General features: G+C 31.9%; 1 protein-coding gene across 1 annotated transcript; it reads right to left on the reverse strand.

The window, feature by feature from the left end:
* Positions 1-1,069: 1,069 nt before the first annotated feature.
* TAR2 (tyramine receptor) lies at positions 1,070-3,990 on the reverse strand. Its single transcript, XM_013310030.1, has 4 exons — positions 3,521-3,990; positions 2,590-2,818; positions 1,951-2,134; positions 1,070-1,651 (listed from the first exon to the last, which is right to left on the reverse strand). The coding sequence occupies exons 1-4, from the start codon at positions 3,948-3,950 to the stop codon at positions 1,070-1,072; spliced, it is 1,425 nt and encodes a 474-aa protein (XP_013165484.1). The 5' UTR covers positions 3,951-3,990.
* Between the last annotated feature and the right edge of the window lie 16,067 nt (positions 3,991-20,057).

A 20,057-nucleotide genomic window follows, 5' to 3' on the forward strand; every position in this document is an offset into this window, starting at 1 on the left:
CGCATATGCAATTGCGTATGTCTATGGGCAACTTCGCTATTTCAGCGATTTCAGGTGACCGCTTGCTCGTTTGCCACCTTATGATATAAAAAAAAACATATTTGTATTTTTTTGCGAATATTTACACATCGCTTCACGATGTTTTCCAATACCGGAATGCATTAAAACACATGGTGATGAATAAAATCAAATTGTAGTAATCCAAATCATTTATTCCTTTTATTTACAATTTATCACAAACCAGCAGCCCTAATTGACTTAGGTACGTTTATTTAATATCTTACAAATAACTTTAAATGCATCAGTTTATTATTTACATAGAGTACTTTAAATAAATAAAAATTAAAAACTTTGGCATATAATATTCATCTTAAGACGTTTTGACTAGAATAAAATTATATTTAGGATGATTTAGTTAGGAATGTATAATAATAATAATAATAAATCTTTAATTCAGACACATGGTCCATACAAAACAAAAATATAAATTTGAACACTAGCACAAAAATAAAACATAAAATTCTTCAGGGCACATGTAGACGTGTCCATGTGGCCAGCACTGGACAGTCCAATCCCACTCTATCAACAATGAGTTGCAGGTAGCTGTTGGTGCTGTCCCGCACCCGCTGCAAATAATACTTCGACTGGATTCGACTTATTCTTGAAGTTTAATCAGTTACTTCATTATGTTTATTAGATGCCGCTAAAAATTTAAGTATTCAAACTTGTTTGTTTTGTGAATTATTAAAGTCTACTCTATCTTTAAGTAAATATTAATCGAAATCGAAAACGCAAATATTTGCTTAAACTACGACCCACAAAATTAAGTCAGGGTTTCAATTGTTTTTCTACAAATACAAAGGCTATTATAAAATTACATAATAAAATATGCGTGCAAATTAAAGAGACATAAATTCACAAAGAATTATATAACACCTGTATACTTTACAATTCGAAACATAGAGAATAAATTGTGCATACCGTAACAGACTGTGCTTTGTAATTTCTATTTACATACCAAACTTAATGATGTAACTACAATTGATATTGAACTTTATCCAGTTGTCATTTAGCGTTTATTTCGTTTGCATTTCTTGAAAGTAAGTCTCCAAAATGCTAGTCTAAAGTCTGGCGAATAAAATGCATATATAAATGGATTGATTGCTGAATTAAACCATCCTAACCACGTAAGTATATACATTAATACTGGATTTACGTATTTTATTGATATAAATGGTGTTAGAATATAATATAAGAAAAATGGTAACCAACATGCAACGAATCCACCGACAACTAAACTTAATGTTTGAGCTGTTTTAGTCTCTCTTCTTAAAGAAGACACTCTATTGTTGTCAATATGATCTTTAGTAGAATGATTTCTATGACGTCCAGTATTTTTATATTTAAAATTAGCCTTAAATGTAACTTCATTGTAAAATCTAGATTCTCTTTCTTTGTTATCTCTATAGTTCTTTGTTTGTCTTGATTTCTTAGCGGCGTTGAAACAACACGGACATTTCGGTTCAGATAGTGTTGAACAATCACTTTGCTGGTTTGAATTCCTTGAAGGTTGTTTAGATGCACTTTGTCTTAATGATAACTTGTCTGAACCTGAATCTGATTCTGATTTTATGCAAGATAACTTTCCTTTCTGTAACAAACATGAGTTATAAAAAAATATATCTTTCGGCCTCACCATTTTGGGGACTATGCAACACTCCCTAGATTTAAGTCATGATTTTTTTTTATCTTAGAAAAAAGTATGCATAAGGTTATTAAAGTACATTTGTAACTGTTCTTGAAATCAAACATTTAGAAGTCAAAAGACATAGAAATTATTAATTTAGATTTAACCTAAACGAGACTAACGATTAACACATTCAGTGCCAACTGGCGAGTTCATTGTCATACAAAAAAAACATTGAACATGATATTAGAAAAAAAAATTACCTTGCTACATTTATTAGTACTGGCTAACTGTTGATGTCGTCTTGCTACTACGCAAGATATTCTTGCGTACACATATACCATGACAGCCATAGGCAGAAAGAACGAGCCCATAGCTGAGAAAACAACGTATCCCGGATTCTGATTGTACCGGCACACACCTCCTTGATTATGGTCTGGTTCATACCTGTGGAATAAAACATTGCTTAATTGTAATAACCTAAAAATTTGTAACAGTGTCTTTCGGTAACTCCCCCCCCCCCATTTATCGCATTAAAAAGTAGTCTATATCCTTTCTTAGACTCTAGACTATCTGGATACCAAACTTCATTTCAATCCGTTTAGTAGTTTTGGCGTGAATGTGCCACAAACAAACAGAGTTACTTGCATATTCATAACATTGCTCTGGATTTATATAAATATACTATTCGTGATTATTTCGGTCATATTTTTTGTAAATAAAGTGATGTATGTGCTCAATTTCGTTCGAATTAAACACAAACAACGTATGTTGAAATGGTTTCCTCTACGAAAACATATTGTTATCCTTTTTATTCTCTTATAAAATACAGAGACAACAAGATATTTATGCAGGTCTAATAGTTGGAAGCTACTGGGATAAGTTATTTCTTCTTTTCTTACCATCCAAACATAGGTGGACAAGTGATCGCTCCTGCGGAAACCCACACGAAGAATATCATAGTAAGTGCTAGTTTCTTAGATCTTCGTCTCCTCGAATACGTCAATGGCCGTGTCACTGCCAGATATCGGTCGACACTGATCGCACAGAGAGACAGGATTGATGCGGTGCATAGCAATATATCTAAGCTTATCCAAATGTCGCACAGAATCCAACCCAGTTCCCATTTACCTAGGGAGAAACGAAGTCATATTTAAATATTAACAAAGTATAATTTGATAAATACAATGACATTATACGTTAATAGTGTCATAATAAAAACAAAATATATTTAAAAAAGCAAACGTTTAACAACGCAATGCTCAACCAAGGCATTATTGATGGCGCAATTTCATTAGTCGATAACTCGGTGGTTTACAGCGTGTGGAGAGTCCCCGTATACGGGCTACTTATTAACGGAAATGATCACTCGATGCGAGCAACGTGCGGGATTCAGTTAACAAGTATAATGCGTGGTAAGAAAAAGTAAGGACTATCGCAATGCAAAGGACTTAAGAAAACGGTTATCGTATGGAAGCACTACGACATGCTTGAATAAGAAATCTCTTGCGCCACGCATATGCGTTAATACTTGAAACTGCGCCCTTAGGAATATTTATAACATAATAAAAGATAGTAATAACTAATTCAGGAAATGAAGAAAAAAAATAAGATTAAATTTGTGCTATTGTTAGACAAAGGAAAACAAAATAATTCTTAAACATGATTATTTCACTGTAAAGAAGAAAATCCGACACTGTGCCGGTGTATCGGCGCAACACTAGCGTTAAAATGTTTATGTCCCCTCACTAATCAATCTGACACTAGACTTGGTAACGAAAGCGCGCCATTCATGCCAAATGATTCTAACTAATACTGTCTAAAATTACTTACCAGTAATATGTACAGCAATCGCTGGTGGCATTACAAAAATGCCTACAAGGAGATCGGCAACAGCTAAACTGGTAACAAAACAATTGGTTACCGTCCTTAATCTCTTCGTAGTAACTACTGCTGATATTATCAAAGTATTACCAATTACTGTTACTACTATTAATAAAAATAATATTATTACAACAGCGATTTCAAGATTATCGTATTCATTTTCATTACAAATAAAATCTGTTATGTTTGTATTATAACTATTATTGCAAATACCATTTGCTAATTTCCTTTCATCTACGTTTGTTATAATTTCGTAAATGTTTTTCGTTATATTTTCGTTTTCTTCTCCTGTATTTTCTATATGTATTTCTGCTTCTATATTTTGGGTTTCGTTCCATTTTATATTTTTTATTCTATCCAAATGTGATACGGATATCATGTGACTATATTCTTCTTTTCACGTTATGTTGATCGATTGACATTTTCTGCAACAAGTTTTTGGATTTAATAAATTTAAAACTGTATCAATTCTTTGCAGTTCAATTTTAATTTTTGATTTTTATCATAATCATCAAACGTAGCTTTAATGTAGCTGAAATGCGTATGCTAAGAATGATTTGTGGTTAAAAATGTGTATATTAGAGGAAGTTTGAAAGTAGCGCCAGTGATCGAGAAATTGAGGAGTAAAAGATTAGCGTGGTTCGGACATGTTATGCGGAGGGATGATGATGATGATGATGTAAGCAAAAAAGTGATGAGATTGAATGCGGATGGCTACAAAGGTAGAGGAAGACCAAAGAAACTATGGAATGACTGTTAGAGATGTATGGAGGAGTAGTACATACTGTGCCAACCCTCAATAGGGATAAGGGCAGGTTGATGATGATCAAACGTAGCTTTATATAAGACTGATTATTTTATCTGATGGATTTATTAGAACTGTTAGGAAGAAAATCCGACACTGTGCTGGTGTACTGACACAACACTAGCCTTACTAAAATATCGACGTTTATGTCCCCTCACTAATCATTCTGACACTTGACTTTGTAACGAAACAGCGCCATTCGCGCCAAAGGATTCTAATTAATAATGTCTAAAAGAAGTAATACCTAGAACAGCTGCATTAATCTCGCTGAAGAACACACAGGCTACACTATTAGATTTTTTATCCTGCTCAAACGAAGTTGTGGGCAAAACCTATTTTTTTAACAATTATTGGTATAAAACAAAAAATGAACGATAAGAATAACGATTTAGTGATGAAGCGAAATGTGTCGATCGGACATTTTCGAAGCAATAAACAGCCGTATATTTTTAAAAACTAAACATATAGGATTACAAAGTTTGTATTAACCTTGTTTTGATATGACGAGGAAAGTTATCTTTTAATAACGTAAAGAGTTATAAAGTTCCAAGTCTCGTGTTAGTTTACTTTATTATTCTATTCACGTTTGTGTCGTAAAGGTGAAATGAAGTCATGTTTCTAAATGAAATATGTCACTCTGTGGAACATTTCTAATCCTGTATACATTTTAAATAAAAACACAGTCTAAGCCTACCAATGAAAAAATACATATTATATAATACAAAATTAAGTGTCATACATTGCAAAATCGCATTGGCGAAACAAAGATTATGGTAACACTGAAGCATAAATTCAATATGACGGTAGCTAAAAAGAAGGTACATCGCACTTGAAGTTCGGACGTCAAACAGCACCTTTGTGTTCATAAGTGCTTAACTAAGTGCATGTAAGTTCTTAAATACAAACGGGATGTTAAAAATTAGTTTTGATTTTTATTTAAAAAAAACTAAACTAGTATCTGCATCACGTAAAAGAATACATTGTTGTGATTTCTATAATATTTAAACGAATGTTTGGATGTATGTTTGTTAGAAGGTATCTCCCGAACGGCATGGCATGGATCTCGCTGAAATTTGGCATATATATAGAACATCGTCTGAAAGAACACATCACGCCTTTAGTCAATTAACTACGATTTATTAATTCAAAATTACTGGAGTATTTGTTGGAATTAATTACCGTATATTCATAATATATTTTTTTTAAAACAATAAAATGTTACCAGCCTATATTATTTTAGTAATTTCATTTGATTGATTCAACAAATTCACTTTATGACAGAATTGTATTTAGGTACTTAAATAACATTTTATCTCGACCACGCAGCCGCTTTTGTAGATTAACCTTTATAAGTTAAAGTTACATTTTCTCAGGAAATGTTGGAATGAAAGACTCAACACGCAACGAGGTAATCATAGTCCTTTACTAAAATACGTTTTGTTAATTGACCTGAATTCTAATAGATTGTGTCAAATTGGGTCTCGTATTTCTTATGGCAAAGTTTTAGAGACCCAAATGACTGTTATTTACAATATTAAGTGTTTACAAATTTAACATTTAAAAAGATTTTTGTATTTCTTTGTATGTAAGAGATGAAAGTTTATTACTTATTTGAAATTTGTTTTACAGGACTTTTTCTTAAATTTTTTTGTTGTAAATTTACGCTAAATGACTGTAATAACAAAATAAATAAGGCATTCACTGATATCTAATCAATAGGTTTATTTTCTGACTCCTGATGAGCGTTAGTGGCTCAGGGTTCAAGCACTTGCAATCTGCATCCAGTCCGAATCCAGCTATGTACCAATGTATTTTTCCATTTCCGATTTACATATGTACATATATCCAACGTTCTTATGGTGAAGGAAAGTAAGTGTGAAGTCAAACAACCCGCACTTGGCCAGCGTGGTTGACTATGGCCTAGTCACCCCTAACTTAGGGTAGGCTCCGAGCCCCTCATTGTGGTCGTCTAGTAAGCTGATGATGATGATTTTCTGATCCAGAGCTTTATTATCTGCTTGTATGAAACATATTTTATCTTTGTAGGGTTCCGTACCACGAAAGAAAAAAGCGGAACCTTTATAAGATCACTTTATTGTCCGTCCGTCTGTCTGTCAAGACCCTTTTTCATATAAAAAGATGGCATACGAGATAGCGACCAAGTGACCGCTGATAGATATCCTCAATTGAAAATGCGTTGCCTACCATTAATCCACAGAGGAGAGGATGTACAAAAAAAGAATATTTCCTTTCCTTTGCGACCTCTCATCCGTCAAATCCTTTCCTCATAAGAAAAGGGTGGGAAAATAAAGAGGAGTAAAATTAGTCATCTCAATACTAATAATAAGCAAATATAGGAAATTTTCCGAATGTTATCACTGAAATACGCTACAAATATTCCCCATTTCAATATCACCATTCACGAAATGATTTAGAAACGCTCCTTTTTCACTTTTATTACAGATTCACTCGATAAAAGATTGCTTGAGTAGAAATTAATTTCGAACAATTCGGCATATTCGGTGAGAGTTTTATTGCAATTTTAAATCGGAATCTTTCAATATTATAGGTTCTTATTATTCTTCTTTTATACATATCATGTGTGTAATTAAAAGATCAAAGTAATTAAGACTGGCCTTGAGTAAAATAGGTTTTAATGAATCTTTAAACATGCAAACGATAAATAATAAATTAATTATCGAATATAATCACTATTTGTCGCAGATAAATTAAATTGGTGTACATATTATTATTAAATTGTTTTTTTTTTAATTTTAGACTGGTCGCTTATTAATCTAAAAACTGATCATGGATTAACATGTTGAAATCAACTCAAATTTCTATTTAAGATAAAAATATCTAATATGTTCAACAAACAATGTTTTATTATTTTTTATCATTTAAGACAAACAAATGTAAAACTCCGTATAGCGTTTAAGAAAATGGATGGATGTTTGTTTAAAGGTACAGAACGGTAGCATGAATATCGCTGAAATTTGACATAGATGTAAAACACAGTCTGAAATACATAGGCTACATTAAGTTATCTTATAATTTCGCGCGGACGCAGTCGTGGGCGACAGCTAGTAAAAAAATATATTTTTTTTAGTATTTTAGTAACAAAAATTACTGTGTTACAAAAAAACTAAAATAACTTGTATCACAAAGAATAAATAACGTATTATTTTTTTATTTTATTAAACGGCCTACGTAATATTGGACAATGTAAGATCACCCTCTAATCCTAAATAAGCCGCCATCTTTGAACTGAAGAATAAATCTTTTTTATCCTCGCTTAACGAAGTTAAGGATGATAATGCAATAAAAAATTCTAGTAGCCTTTGTTGGTATAAAAATTACTAGTAAAAAAGAGGGATTTTTCGAAACAACCTTTAGTTATTATGGTAAAAGTTTATACGCTTAGTCTAAAATCCATTAAAAAAATCTCCCTATTTAAATATATAGCACACAAAATTCTAAAAGCCCAAATATTTATTTTGCTCAAATAATTACAATATTTGCGTAGGATCCGTCAAAACTTAATAAAGGAAAATGTTTTTAGTATATTTAAGATTGAAATTCTTTGATCTTACAATATCCAAAACCATTGAAGATAGGCAGATCTCTTAAATGAAGACTTTGATGTATTGACAGCAACTCAATAAGAAAAAACAAATATTTAATACTTTATCGGATATTAAGCTACGGTTTTAATATCTCTTTTCATTATAATAATCCAATATGATTTTAATTTTATTCTCGACTATTTTCTTAATAACCTACGTAATGTAGATCTTTTTATGACTAGTATTCCAAAGTTCACGCTTATCTTATTTTATTTAATTAAGTTTTCATACTAAAGGTGCGTACACACTGGTGAAATGTAACATGAAATGTATCATGAAATGAAAAAAAATTCCGTACAAATTGCTACAATGAATCATAAAAGGTAAAAACTAATGCTTACTTGGGTTTGCTCCAAGTTGCGCGCGAATCGAACAGAATGATACATTTTATGTTACATTTCACTAGTGTATACACACCCTTAACTGTCGCGTGTATGACGCGACATTCTCGAGATTTTGTGTACACGGTGCAAATAATGCATTCGCATTTAGATCTACGTACATTTTTTATTTAATGTTTGTTTTTTATTAGTTGAAAAATTCCCGAGAACTTATGAACTTCAAGTAGTTACAGTACTTATAAAAATGTTACATTTTTAAAAACATGTAACAGTAATTGCGTATTTATTATGTAATTTTATTATTGTACAAGTCAAAACTCTAAATTTACTGAAGTATTTTATATAATTAACATTTAAAAAATTAACTAACACAGGCTAAAATATCAATCTTCGTAATAATATTTACTCGTATTTTTATAAAGAACTGGCTGCCACACGGGACTCGGTCCGCACGAAATTAAAAAAAATAGTTAGTAGCCTATGTGTTCTTCCTTACTATGTTCTACATTTATGTCAAATTTCAGCGAGATCTATGCAACCGTTCTGGAGATATCTTCAAACAAATATCCATCTATCCATCTGTAAGGTAAGGGGCTAATTTCAAGACGTATCAACTATCGTCTGCAATAAAAATAAAAATGCAAATGTAAAGTAATTCCTGAGTCCTAAGACGCATTGCGTAGTAATTGGACTTTCCGTCTTATCATTTACGAAGTCAGTCTCCTCTTATATTACCTTACTGTAAGTTTCCACTGGCGAAACAATTGCACAATATATTTCCGTCTCTCTCATCTTCTTTGATGAAACACAGACCACAATATATTTGTGTACTTGGGTAGTGGTAATTTATACTGACGTGCCACAGTAGTATTACACTGAGATTTATCTTTGCACTTACTCACGGTAGGTAATTAATGGACACTTTTTAATTTTAGAATATAGTTCAAAAAATCGAAAAAAATAATTATGTAATGTAAAAATGTATATTCATCATCATCAGCTCACTATACGTCCCCACCGAGGGGCTCGGAGCCTACCCTAAGTTAAGGGTGATGAGACCATAGTCAACCACGCTGGCCAATTGCGGGTTGGTTGACTTCACACATATCTTTGAATTTCTTCTCAGATATTTGCTGGTTGCATCACGATGTTTTCCTTCACCGTAAGAACGTCCGATAAATGTACATACGTAAATCGGAAATCGAAAAACACATTGGTACATGGCGGGATTCCAACCCAGGACCTGCAGATTGCAAGTCAAGTACTTGACCCCTGAGCCACCGACGCTCTTGTAAAATTGAAAAATGTATATTAATTATAAACGAAAAGTTTTGAATTGTTTACCTAAAAGTGTCATATAAATCACTCTCAGCCAAAATCTTAGGCACTTGTAAAATATTTATTATAAAATAAGAAACAAATAGTTCATAAAATGAGGATTGCTAAAGAAAATATCGTTCAAAATATTCGCTACCAAGATGGTTATGGATCGTAACTTTTAACTTTATAAACGTGTTATAAGGCACCGGTCCATTTAACATTTTGGAAAGTAGGGAAAAAATTAATGAACTAAAAATATATTGTCATTAATTGTGATTAACTGTGGGTTTCTGAGTTCGATTTAAACATATTGTTATATCTGTATTGTTAAAGATATTGACATGGATGACGATATGTTTTCTACAGAGACTTTTGTCTCAGAAAACCACGGTAACAAAAGCTTCTTGAAAGCAAAAAGTATCACTACTAATATTTAAAATAACTATAAAAGAAAAACATTAATTTTGTGTGACAAGTAAAGTGTCTTTTTTGAAAAAGGGATTATTGTATTTGCAGCCATATTTATAACATTTTATATCTTAAAATAACTAATATATTTAATTCGTCAAAATGTCAATAAATAAAGTGGGCAGTATGAAATAATTGTTTATTATTTTGCAATATTATTAAAACAGTTATCTTTTAAATTACCCCTTAATAGGTTAAAGTTAATCTTTTAATTACAATAATGGTTTACTAAGGTAAGGCATTTTTACAATCGCCTGCGATGATATTTTCCTATTTTCGTTTATTACACTTTTCTTTAATTTCAAGAACAAAGGTGGACGGACGGCTAAAGCGAAAACAAAAGAGATCTAACATCGCCTTAGTACAAAGCTTTCAACTATTTTTTTTTAAACTTACTACAAAGTAATAGCATTATTTTTAATTCCAAATGGTCTGTGGCTATTGTGGAAAAAGTAGTTACATTTGAAAAATATTTTTTTCAACATTAATGTAATATTTAAAATATTAATGTAAGAGCTTAAAACGTTCGGAAAATAACCTTCCATTTCAAAAAAATAATTTTTCGAGAGTAAAAAAAATTGTCTTAATGTAAAATGCACCAATAATTTTAAAAATTAAAACGCTCGGTAAATGATCATATTTGAATAATATTTTAATCATTAACAAATAAAATTTGTTGCACTTAAAATTAAATTAAAATAAAAACAAAACAAAACAATTAAATTAAATTTATTGATAATTAATTTAGAAAATTGTATTTTCGCATGTAAATCCGGGCAACCTAAATTATAAAAAAAAAGCTTTCATATACATTTTAATAAGCCGTTAATTGTTATATTATTTTCATTGTAGAATAACAAAAAATCGCCTTTAATATGCCCGCGTGCATCATTTACATACCAGTTAAAATTAGTCCAGTCGTTCTTGAGATTATACAAAAAAAAATAAAAAAAAAGGTCTTGACAGACGGACGGACGGACAACAAAGTGATCCTATAAGGGTACCGTTTTTTCCTATGAGGTAAGGAACTCTAAAAATTGGATTTTAATACGTGTACGAAATATTTTTTCTCGATGTTACTAACAATGAAATTTAAACTATATAGACGGCTACACTTTAATATTTATGTGTAAATGTAAAATTTAAAATTTATTTAAATACTTACAAGTTAAAAAAAATAAACTCACAATTTCAAACTATTTACTTAAAGAAACACATTCACTTTTAAAGTTCAAATAAAGTTTATTTTCACTATTTTTTTTTACAAGTCGTAAATAATAATTGTAGTCTATTAGTAAATATTTACGAGAATCACGACAAATTATAATAAACTATGAGAAAATATTTTGGTTACGATCAAATAAGATTTACGTGCTGTATCAAATGACGACCGCTTTCGTCCAAAGCTTATACGATACTGAGGAGCTTTTAACTTAGACTTGCGTTCGATGCTCGTAAGTTCTAATGATTCTTAATTACATACGTGCATCGACAGGTTAAGTTATCAGTATAATGAAGTTTTTTTCTAACATAATTTAAACTTAAACATAGAGTATAAAAGAATATTAAAAGGGTCGTACTTTTCGATTGAAATTGTACTTTTGAACTTTTTATCTCTATAGATATCATTTTTTTTATAAAATATGAAATGTTATTTATTAAGTTTAAAATTATTTTGCTTAATGTTTCCTTTCGACATTGGTATTGTCTATGTCAAGTTAAAGTGACACAAAGTGGTACAAAGTATATTTATATGAACTTTGTAAACAAAGCAATACTATCACGATTGTATGGAGAAATATATATGATTTCCTTTATACTAGACGCTAATTTTGTTCTAACAGTGACTTAGTTATTCCTATTCACGTTGATTGTTAAACAAGTGCTCGTAAAATTGAAGTAACTACTAAAATAAAACGTTATTTATCTATAAATAAATACATTTCAGGCGCTATGCCAATGTCGTAGATTTAAGGTGCGTTTCCACTAAAATGTATGACTGATTTACTTCATATATTCCTTAATTATAATAATTCTGTGACTTCAAAATCTAAATTTTTTTTATTTTAAAATGTAGGAAAAAAAATAACTAATATTTTCTATTGTAGGATGTAAATTTAATCTGTTTAAATTTTACTATCATTTTTGTCGCGAGTAAAAGCATTCGCGTATTGTCTGATGAGTGTGTTTGTTGGATGTCTACCTCCTCTACCTTTTCTTATAAGGAAAGAATGGAAAGGGGAGGAAGATACGGCGGAGGAATGAACTCTTAAGAAACGGTAATAACTTATCTCTGCCCGTCCCCTCCTATGTCGATTAAAGATACGCAAATGCGGATGTCTAAGGACAGCGGTCGTTTTGCTATTTTGGCAAATTCAGGTAACTGTTTACACGTGCCCCTTTATTGTATTATAAAATGGTACAGGTAACCAAAAAGGTAAAAAATTTTTTTGTTTGTGTAGCGGAAATTGTATAGCCCGAAGGGGCAGAGATAAAAGCAGTTTCTTATTACCGACATCAAATAACTTTATGATAATGCTTTGAAATTTAAAACATCTGAAGTATTTTCATTCCCTACTATCAGATCTTAGCCTTGTTCTTTTGGCATTAAAAGAAAAACAGTAACCAATGCGCTATTCCAGATTCTAAAATTTCATCAAGATTCATTTAATTGTTCTTGACTTATTAACAAACATTTACATATCTAACCTTGTGCACTTTTTTGCATTGTAGTATTTCATGGTGGCGCGTTTTTCGCTTACAATGGAATCGCACCTTAATGATTTTATGTCTAAATGTTAATAGTGACTAAAACTATAAATAGTGAGATTATTATTTAAAAATAGAATATGAATTTATCTCAATAGAGTATTCTTGTTAAAATTGATTGTTATAGTAGAAATAGAAGCTCAAGAACAAAATATATAATATTCCAAAAGTTGATTAAGTTTTCACTGCCGAAGTACTCAAAAATTTACATATGACCGTCGCTCTTATTCTGTAAAATCAGAGACAAAAGTATGTTTCCATGCATGTGTTTCATCAGTGGAAACTCACTATGTCATGTATAAATGGATTTCACGCGTATAAAAGTTTTTATGTATTTTTTTTTATTTATCTGTAATATAATTTGTAATTTTGATAAATTAGTTGTTTTTTCTGATTCGTAATAATCACCTGAGTTGTCATAAGGATATTGCCAGTCGAGATTTGATTGGGTAAATTAGAAATCGTGTTATTACAAAAATATTGGATAACAACATGGGAATATTAAACAAAAGATAAAACTCTGTAGAATAAAAGACAGGTGACTTCATTAACTGACTTCAGAAACATTATTTTGGTGCCAAGTAAAATTGTATAGTCTGTAACAGTTATGAAAGTTGAGAAGTTTGATTAATGATGCGATCGTAACCTCTGAAACTGAAAATCGCCCTTTCAGCATCTTTTCAATATTTTTTTTGTCCTCAACTTAAGTACATTATTCAAACCAAGTGCTTTGTTATACTTTGGCTCTCGTCTTTTTATTTTCTTATTATTTAACGTATTAATACTTCCGTGAGATTTTATAATACAAATAATTAAAATAATTTAGAGTAAGTCGTCGGTGGCTCAGGGGTTAAGCACTTGACTTGTAATTTGCAGTTCCTGCGTTCGAATCCCGCCATGTACCAATGTGTTTTTCGATTTCTAATTCGCATATGTACATTTATCCAACGTTCTTACGGTAAAGGAAAACATCGTGATGCAACCTGCATATATTTGCGAAGAAATTCAAAGATAAGTGTGGAGTCAACCAACCCGCACTGGACCAGCGTGACTGACTATGGCCTAGTCGCCTATCTTAGGGTAGGCTCCGAACCCTCCAGTGGGTACATATAGTGAGCCAATGATGAAGAGTAAAGTCACGTGTATTTGGAAAAGGGAGCTCGATTTTTTCTCGCTTATAAAGGCTTCTCTCTAACTTAAGTTTCCAGCTTATAGTGGTTTCTCGCTTTTCTGGTTCGACTGTATTTCTAAATAAGTTTTTATTCTTTTTATAATAAAAATCAAAGGGAACAGTCAATTCAATAATTTAATAACGTCCAAAAGAAATCGAAATAAAAATCAAAGCTTTATTTTTACGACATACATTTAATTTTAGAATTATTATTATCTTATACGTATTCCAGTAACATCGATAAATGTTAATTTAGTTTACCATAAATAAATTATTCAAAAGGGACGTGTTTGCTTCATTAGACAAATCAAATAATACTAGCACTAAAAAAAAAACAAATGAATAGGTTTTTAAAATTTTTCGTAATTTTTTTGTTCATTGTTTTTTTATAGTATACGGTGGCAAACATGCCAGCAACCTCTGATTTCGGTAAAATATTACACATCCTCTTCCCCGTTGAGTCCAAATACTAGTTTCTTTTCGGTTATTAATAACAAGATTTAAAGTGTTGAATCAATCAACGACAAAGATATGAAAATCTGTTGTGCCAACCCAACATCCAGTAGTATAAAGGATCATAAGTTAAACTAATATTAAACAAAACAAAACACTTCTGTTATTAAATACATAACAATCTTGTATATCATTTAGATTAAGCCGCGAAACGAGTAAATAACGACCGTAGAATCTGAATAAATCTCACATTAATGAAACAGCGAATATCCGCAATAAATAATACAATGATGTAGTCTATTTCTGTAAATTCAAGGAATAATTCATTTCTTTCTAAAGAAGCAATGTAATTCTTTCTACTCCATTAGGCTAATAGTATATAGTGAATAACTTAATACATAAAAAGGATTACAGCTGTATTTTTGATCAACATTTAAATGTGTGAATTTTTCTTACAAGATTAGTCTTGTCTTCAATCTTTTTATCGATGCAAAAGTTCGAAACAAAACAGTAAATTTAGAAAAATTAACAAAACTAAAATCTGAATTCGTGTCTTTTATCATCAGCTTACTATACTTCCCCACTCTGGGGCTCGGAGCCTACCCTAAGTTAGGGGTAGGGTTGACTAGGTTATCAAACACACTGGCCTAGTACGGGTTGGTTGACTGCACTCATAATTTTTAAATTTCTTCTCAGATATGTGCAGGTTGCATCACGATGTTTTCTTTTACCTTAAAAAAGTCGGATAAATTGTACATATGTAAATCGAAAAACATTTACTGGATTCGAACCCAGGACCTGCAGATTGCAAGTCATCTCGACTTTCCTCTGACGGTCTTTCCATTATATATTAGATTAAAATAAACAAAAACTTAATTAACAAAAAAGAGTAATTGTCTATTTCCATTAAAGTTTTCAACTATAGAATTAAGATGTAATAAAGTTAAGATGTAAATTTGCTAAAGAAAATCGTAGGCGCATATTAAACAAAAACCTCAAAACTACAAGTCAAAGGTTACATTAAGATAATTTACTTAAGGTTAAATTTACTTAAAAAATTATTACTGTTTTAAATTAAAAGCATTCGTTCAAAGAATGTTAATGAAAACAATATTTTTTTATACTGTATGATCTACCTGCTATTGTATTTTGCGAAGTATCGCAACAAACATTCCAATTGAAGTAAAAACAGCGTAAATACCCACAGAGCATATTATAAAAATAAACAGATTTGTAAATAACTGCTAATAATATTCAATAATAGCAGTCGCCTGCAACTTTGTTAGCGCAGAATTAAAAAAGCCTATAACATACCTACTTACATTAGCTACCTTTCCTTTAAAGTCCTGTCAAAATAAACTCTGCCTTCGGGACAGATAAACAGACAGGCGGATGAAAATTTAAAAAGTTTCGCTTGATCGTTATCACATACAAACACTACAATTTTATCAGTATGTATTTGTATGTTATACATAAATATGAAATTGTAACCCCCATAAGTACAATATAAAGTTAAGTGTTTTGGGTAAGGACAATTCTTAACAAGTAACTATAAATTAAATTAACATGCTATGCATTCTAGGTCAGCGTTCTAATAATATTATAATTATGAATAACTATGTCATTTAATCAATATTGAGACGTTATAGAGATATAATTATGTTAATAATTAGTCGCTTGAGCGTGACGTCATCCGGATAAATTCCAATTGATGATAGATAATTACAGATTTAAGTAATAAAATCTAGCATTTATTTGATTAAATAATTATTAAAATTCTTTCAATAATTTTGTACAGTTTTAACAGTGGTAGAGCCCGCTTTAACATCTTCGCACGCATTGGCCCGGCTCGCCCGGTGAAATACCACGACCACACAGAAGACAGGCGTCAAGTGGAAGCAATTCCGCGTTTCGTCTGATGAGTGTGCGTCCCGGAGGCCTAATTTACTTCTCTTTCCCTTCCCATCCTTTTCTTTATAAGGCAAGGATGGGAAGTGGAACTGGACTTTCCGGATGAGAGGATGCAAGGAAAGGGAAGATATTTTCTTTCTGTGCATCCTCTCCTCCGTCGATTAAAGGTAGGCAACTCATATGCGATTGCGTATGTCTATGGGCAACGGCCACTTCGCTATTTCAGCGATTTCGGGTGGCCGCTCGCTCGTTTGCTACCTTATGATATAAAAAAAATCTCTACCTTAAACATAGACATTTAACAAAAATAACAAAGACATTACATAACATATATTTAGCACTACAAAGATATTTGATAATAATTTAAGTTTAAAAAACTCACTGTTTTCTTAGATTTTGAGTTATGTTAATCGCGGTATATTTTATGTAGGAATATATCCCTTTTGTTACATATTAGAAGTAATAAACAGTTTTAGTATCGCTATTAATATTGTCAAATTATTTTGCACTACGAATAATACGGTGACGGGGAATGTATGTAGCAAGAACGTAGCAAGCGATACGAAGGCTACGGGTTACGGCGTAGCTAAGTCGTAGCTGCGGATAAAACTTTGTCAATTTACAAACTTCAATGCAGAGTAACGTGTGACTCATCAAATATAAGGAACATAGAACATCGCTAGTACGATGAATTGTAATTTAATTTCCATTGTATATATTAGATAAGTGATATAAGTTAGCACCGCAATTTTATTCGTAGTTTTTAATATTTTTCTCTAAGAAAATATGTTATACCGATACTACTTAGAGTGGGAACAGAGAATAGTTAGGAAGAAAATCCGACACTGAGTTCGCAACACTAGCCTTACTGAAATGTCAACGTTTATGTCCCCTCACTAATCATTCTGACACTTGACTTTTTAATGTAAACGCGTCATTCGCGCCAAATAATTCTAACTAATAATGTCTAAAAGAATGGATATAATAATATCGACTGTCCTAGACCTTTCATTTATTCTTTAGAGACTAGAAGTAGAAAACTTACTATTTAAATTAAAAATAAAACAAATGAATATACGATTATCGTACTAGAGATTACAAGGTATGAATTTAATAAAAGGTTTTCGCCTACTTCTTTACTTTCATTCTGAATAAAATTACGAAAGACTGAATACAAGATAACAAAATTAATTTGGATACTGAACCCAGTATTATTCGAATTCAATATTTTATTACGGTCCACACGATAACTTTTACAGTTATTTTTAGGTATGTCATAAATTCTTAATGTATTTTATTTCATATGCTCTAGAAGAGTAGTGAAGTAAACTAACCAGCATTGGGCCAGAGTGGTTGACTAGCCACCACTAAGTTAGAGGAGTCGGAGCCCTACAGTGGGGACGTATAGTGAAATGAAGACGAGAGGAGTAATTAACTTTAAGATATCCGGGAGAGGGAAATAAAAATAATATATAAAATAATTATTCATGTGTTTGTAATAAACATTTCTCCTTATTCTAAGGACATCAAATACCTAAAAAAAATATCTGAAAAACTAGATATGTTGCCTATGTTTTCTTCCAGGCTATGTGCAGCCGTTCTGGAGATTCATCCATCCATCTATCTAACCATTATCGTTTATAATATTAGTAAAATAAAAAGTCCAATAGAGTAGGCGACATAAAAAGAAGGAAATGACAAAAATACTGAACGTTTTTAAACTGCCTTTGAAATAGGACACATTTTAATAATACCCCGGATCTCAAATATCAATTGAAGTCAAGCTAAAACTGCCATATAAAATTCGGCACTTCGGTTCAAAGGGTAGGCAGTATTTCTTTATGAAATTATTGTAGGAATAAAACATTTTCAGATCAGAAAAAGGAACACACTGCTAAATATAAAATGGACATAAAAATGTGAAAGTAAGTTATATCTAAGTGCTAAAGAAACTTATTAAACCAATCAATAACTTAATGACACACACAATCACTTAATTGCTTTCTGCTGACAATTATGGTTACTTAAGTGTGGCAACAAGTGAGCTAGTTAAACTTTAAATTACTTGTATAATACTTATTAAAATATTAAAATATAAAACACCTTACAGTAATAAATTCCACCTTGATACCTTCACGCGTTCCTGAGAAAAAGGGTCAAGACCCTTCTGTCTGTCAAGACAGACAGACGGACGGACAACAAAGTGATCCTATAGGGGTTCCGTTTTTCCTTTCGAGGTACGGATAAGAAGCTAATATGTGCTCTTGTTATTTAAAAGAACTAAAAGTTAAAAAAATGGCAAACTACTCATCATGACGACAAACAAGCTATAACTCGATGAGGTTGCGTCGTTTTATTTCGAAGATCCTGGTCACCTTCCAGCTCCGTAATCATATTAGCACCATATCATTGTAATATTCAAATGTCAGTTCAATAAGTAACCGGGAAATAAATAAAATTTAATTTGCTTTTTATGACGACAAACAACGGGACAGGTGAAACTATGATAGAATTTAATATACAGCAAACTAGCTGTCGCCCGCGACTCCGTCCGCTCATAATTAAAAAAAATGTATTTATAAGACTATGTGTTCTTCTAGACTATGCCAAGTTTCAGCGAGATCCATCCAGCCGTTTATATGAGAAAAAGAAAAGAACTGTTTTTAGGCAATTATTCGAATTTACCTCAACTTTTAAACCATCCTTAGACCTCACGAACATTTCAAGACCAAGGTAAGATAAATCCGTTCAGCCGTTCTCGAGTTTTAGCGAGACTAACGAACAGTATTTGATTTTTATTTATATAGATGAATACAAGGTAACGTTAATAACTCAACAACCGCAATGTTAAAATTTAATAATGTAAGTAGAAAAGCTCACAAAATTACAAGAACGCGAGCTTGTGCGCCATTTGTTATAAAAGCTCCTCTTAAAATAAATTGTTTGCAATAAACAATCTGTAAGAACAATATAACGATAATTTATAACTCTTATATAAGTTCCCACTATTGCTTTATTGAGAGGCTAAATTAAATATAGCGACTAAAACTAAGATCCTTAGACACATCCAGTCATTTATTGATAATTAAAGAGTCTCTTTTTTTTTTTTTTTTTGTGACTGAGTAGTCACTGTTTGCCTTGAGGAGGCATTTACAGTTTCACCGGGCTTGAGGTGGCCGAGCGCAGATGGCGCTTAGCCTGAACCTCGTTTATGAGTAACAAGACTCGAGGGCTCCCTCAGGAGCCTCGGCTCGGGCTGTTACTTCATTATAGTTACCGGGTTGGGAGGTCACCGAGCTCTTAAATCGCTTAGGTGGACGCTCCATGGAGTGACTGGTCTCAAGGGCCCCCGAGAGGGGACCTCGGCTTGGGCTGTCACTCATTACGCGTTTAGCATTCCGATTCAAGGGTGCCCGAGAGGGCCGAACCTCGGCTTGATCGGTTGCTATTATCTGATTGCTATAAATACATCTAACATTACTACCACTTCGGAGAGCGTTATCGCTGGGAGAAGAAGTGGCGGAAGAAACTCCAGCAACGCTTCTATTATTAATAGGAGAAAATCTACCTGCTATGAGGCCGTATCGCGAGAATGATTGCCGCAGCCGACAGCGACTGCGGC

The sequence above is a fragment of the Papilio xuthus genome, unplaced genomic scaffold, assembly GCF_000836235.2.
Source record: "Papilio xuthus unplaced genomic scaffold, Pxut_1.1 DF827756.1, whole genome shotgun sequence".
NCBI lineage: Eukaryota > Metazoa > Arthropoda > Insecta > Lepidoptera > Papilionidae > Papilio > Papilio xuthus.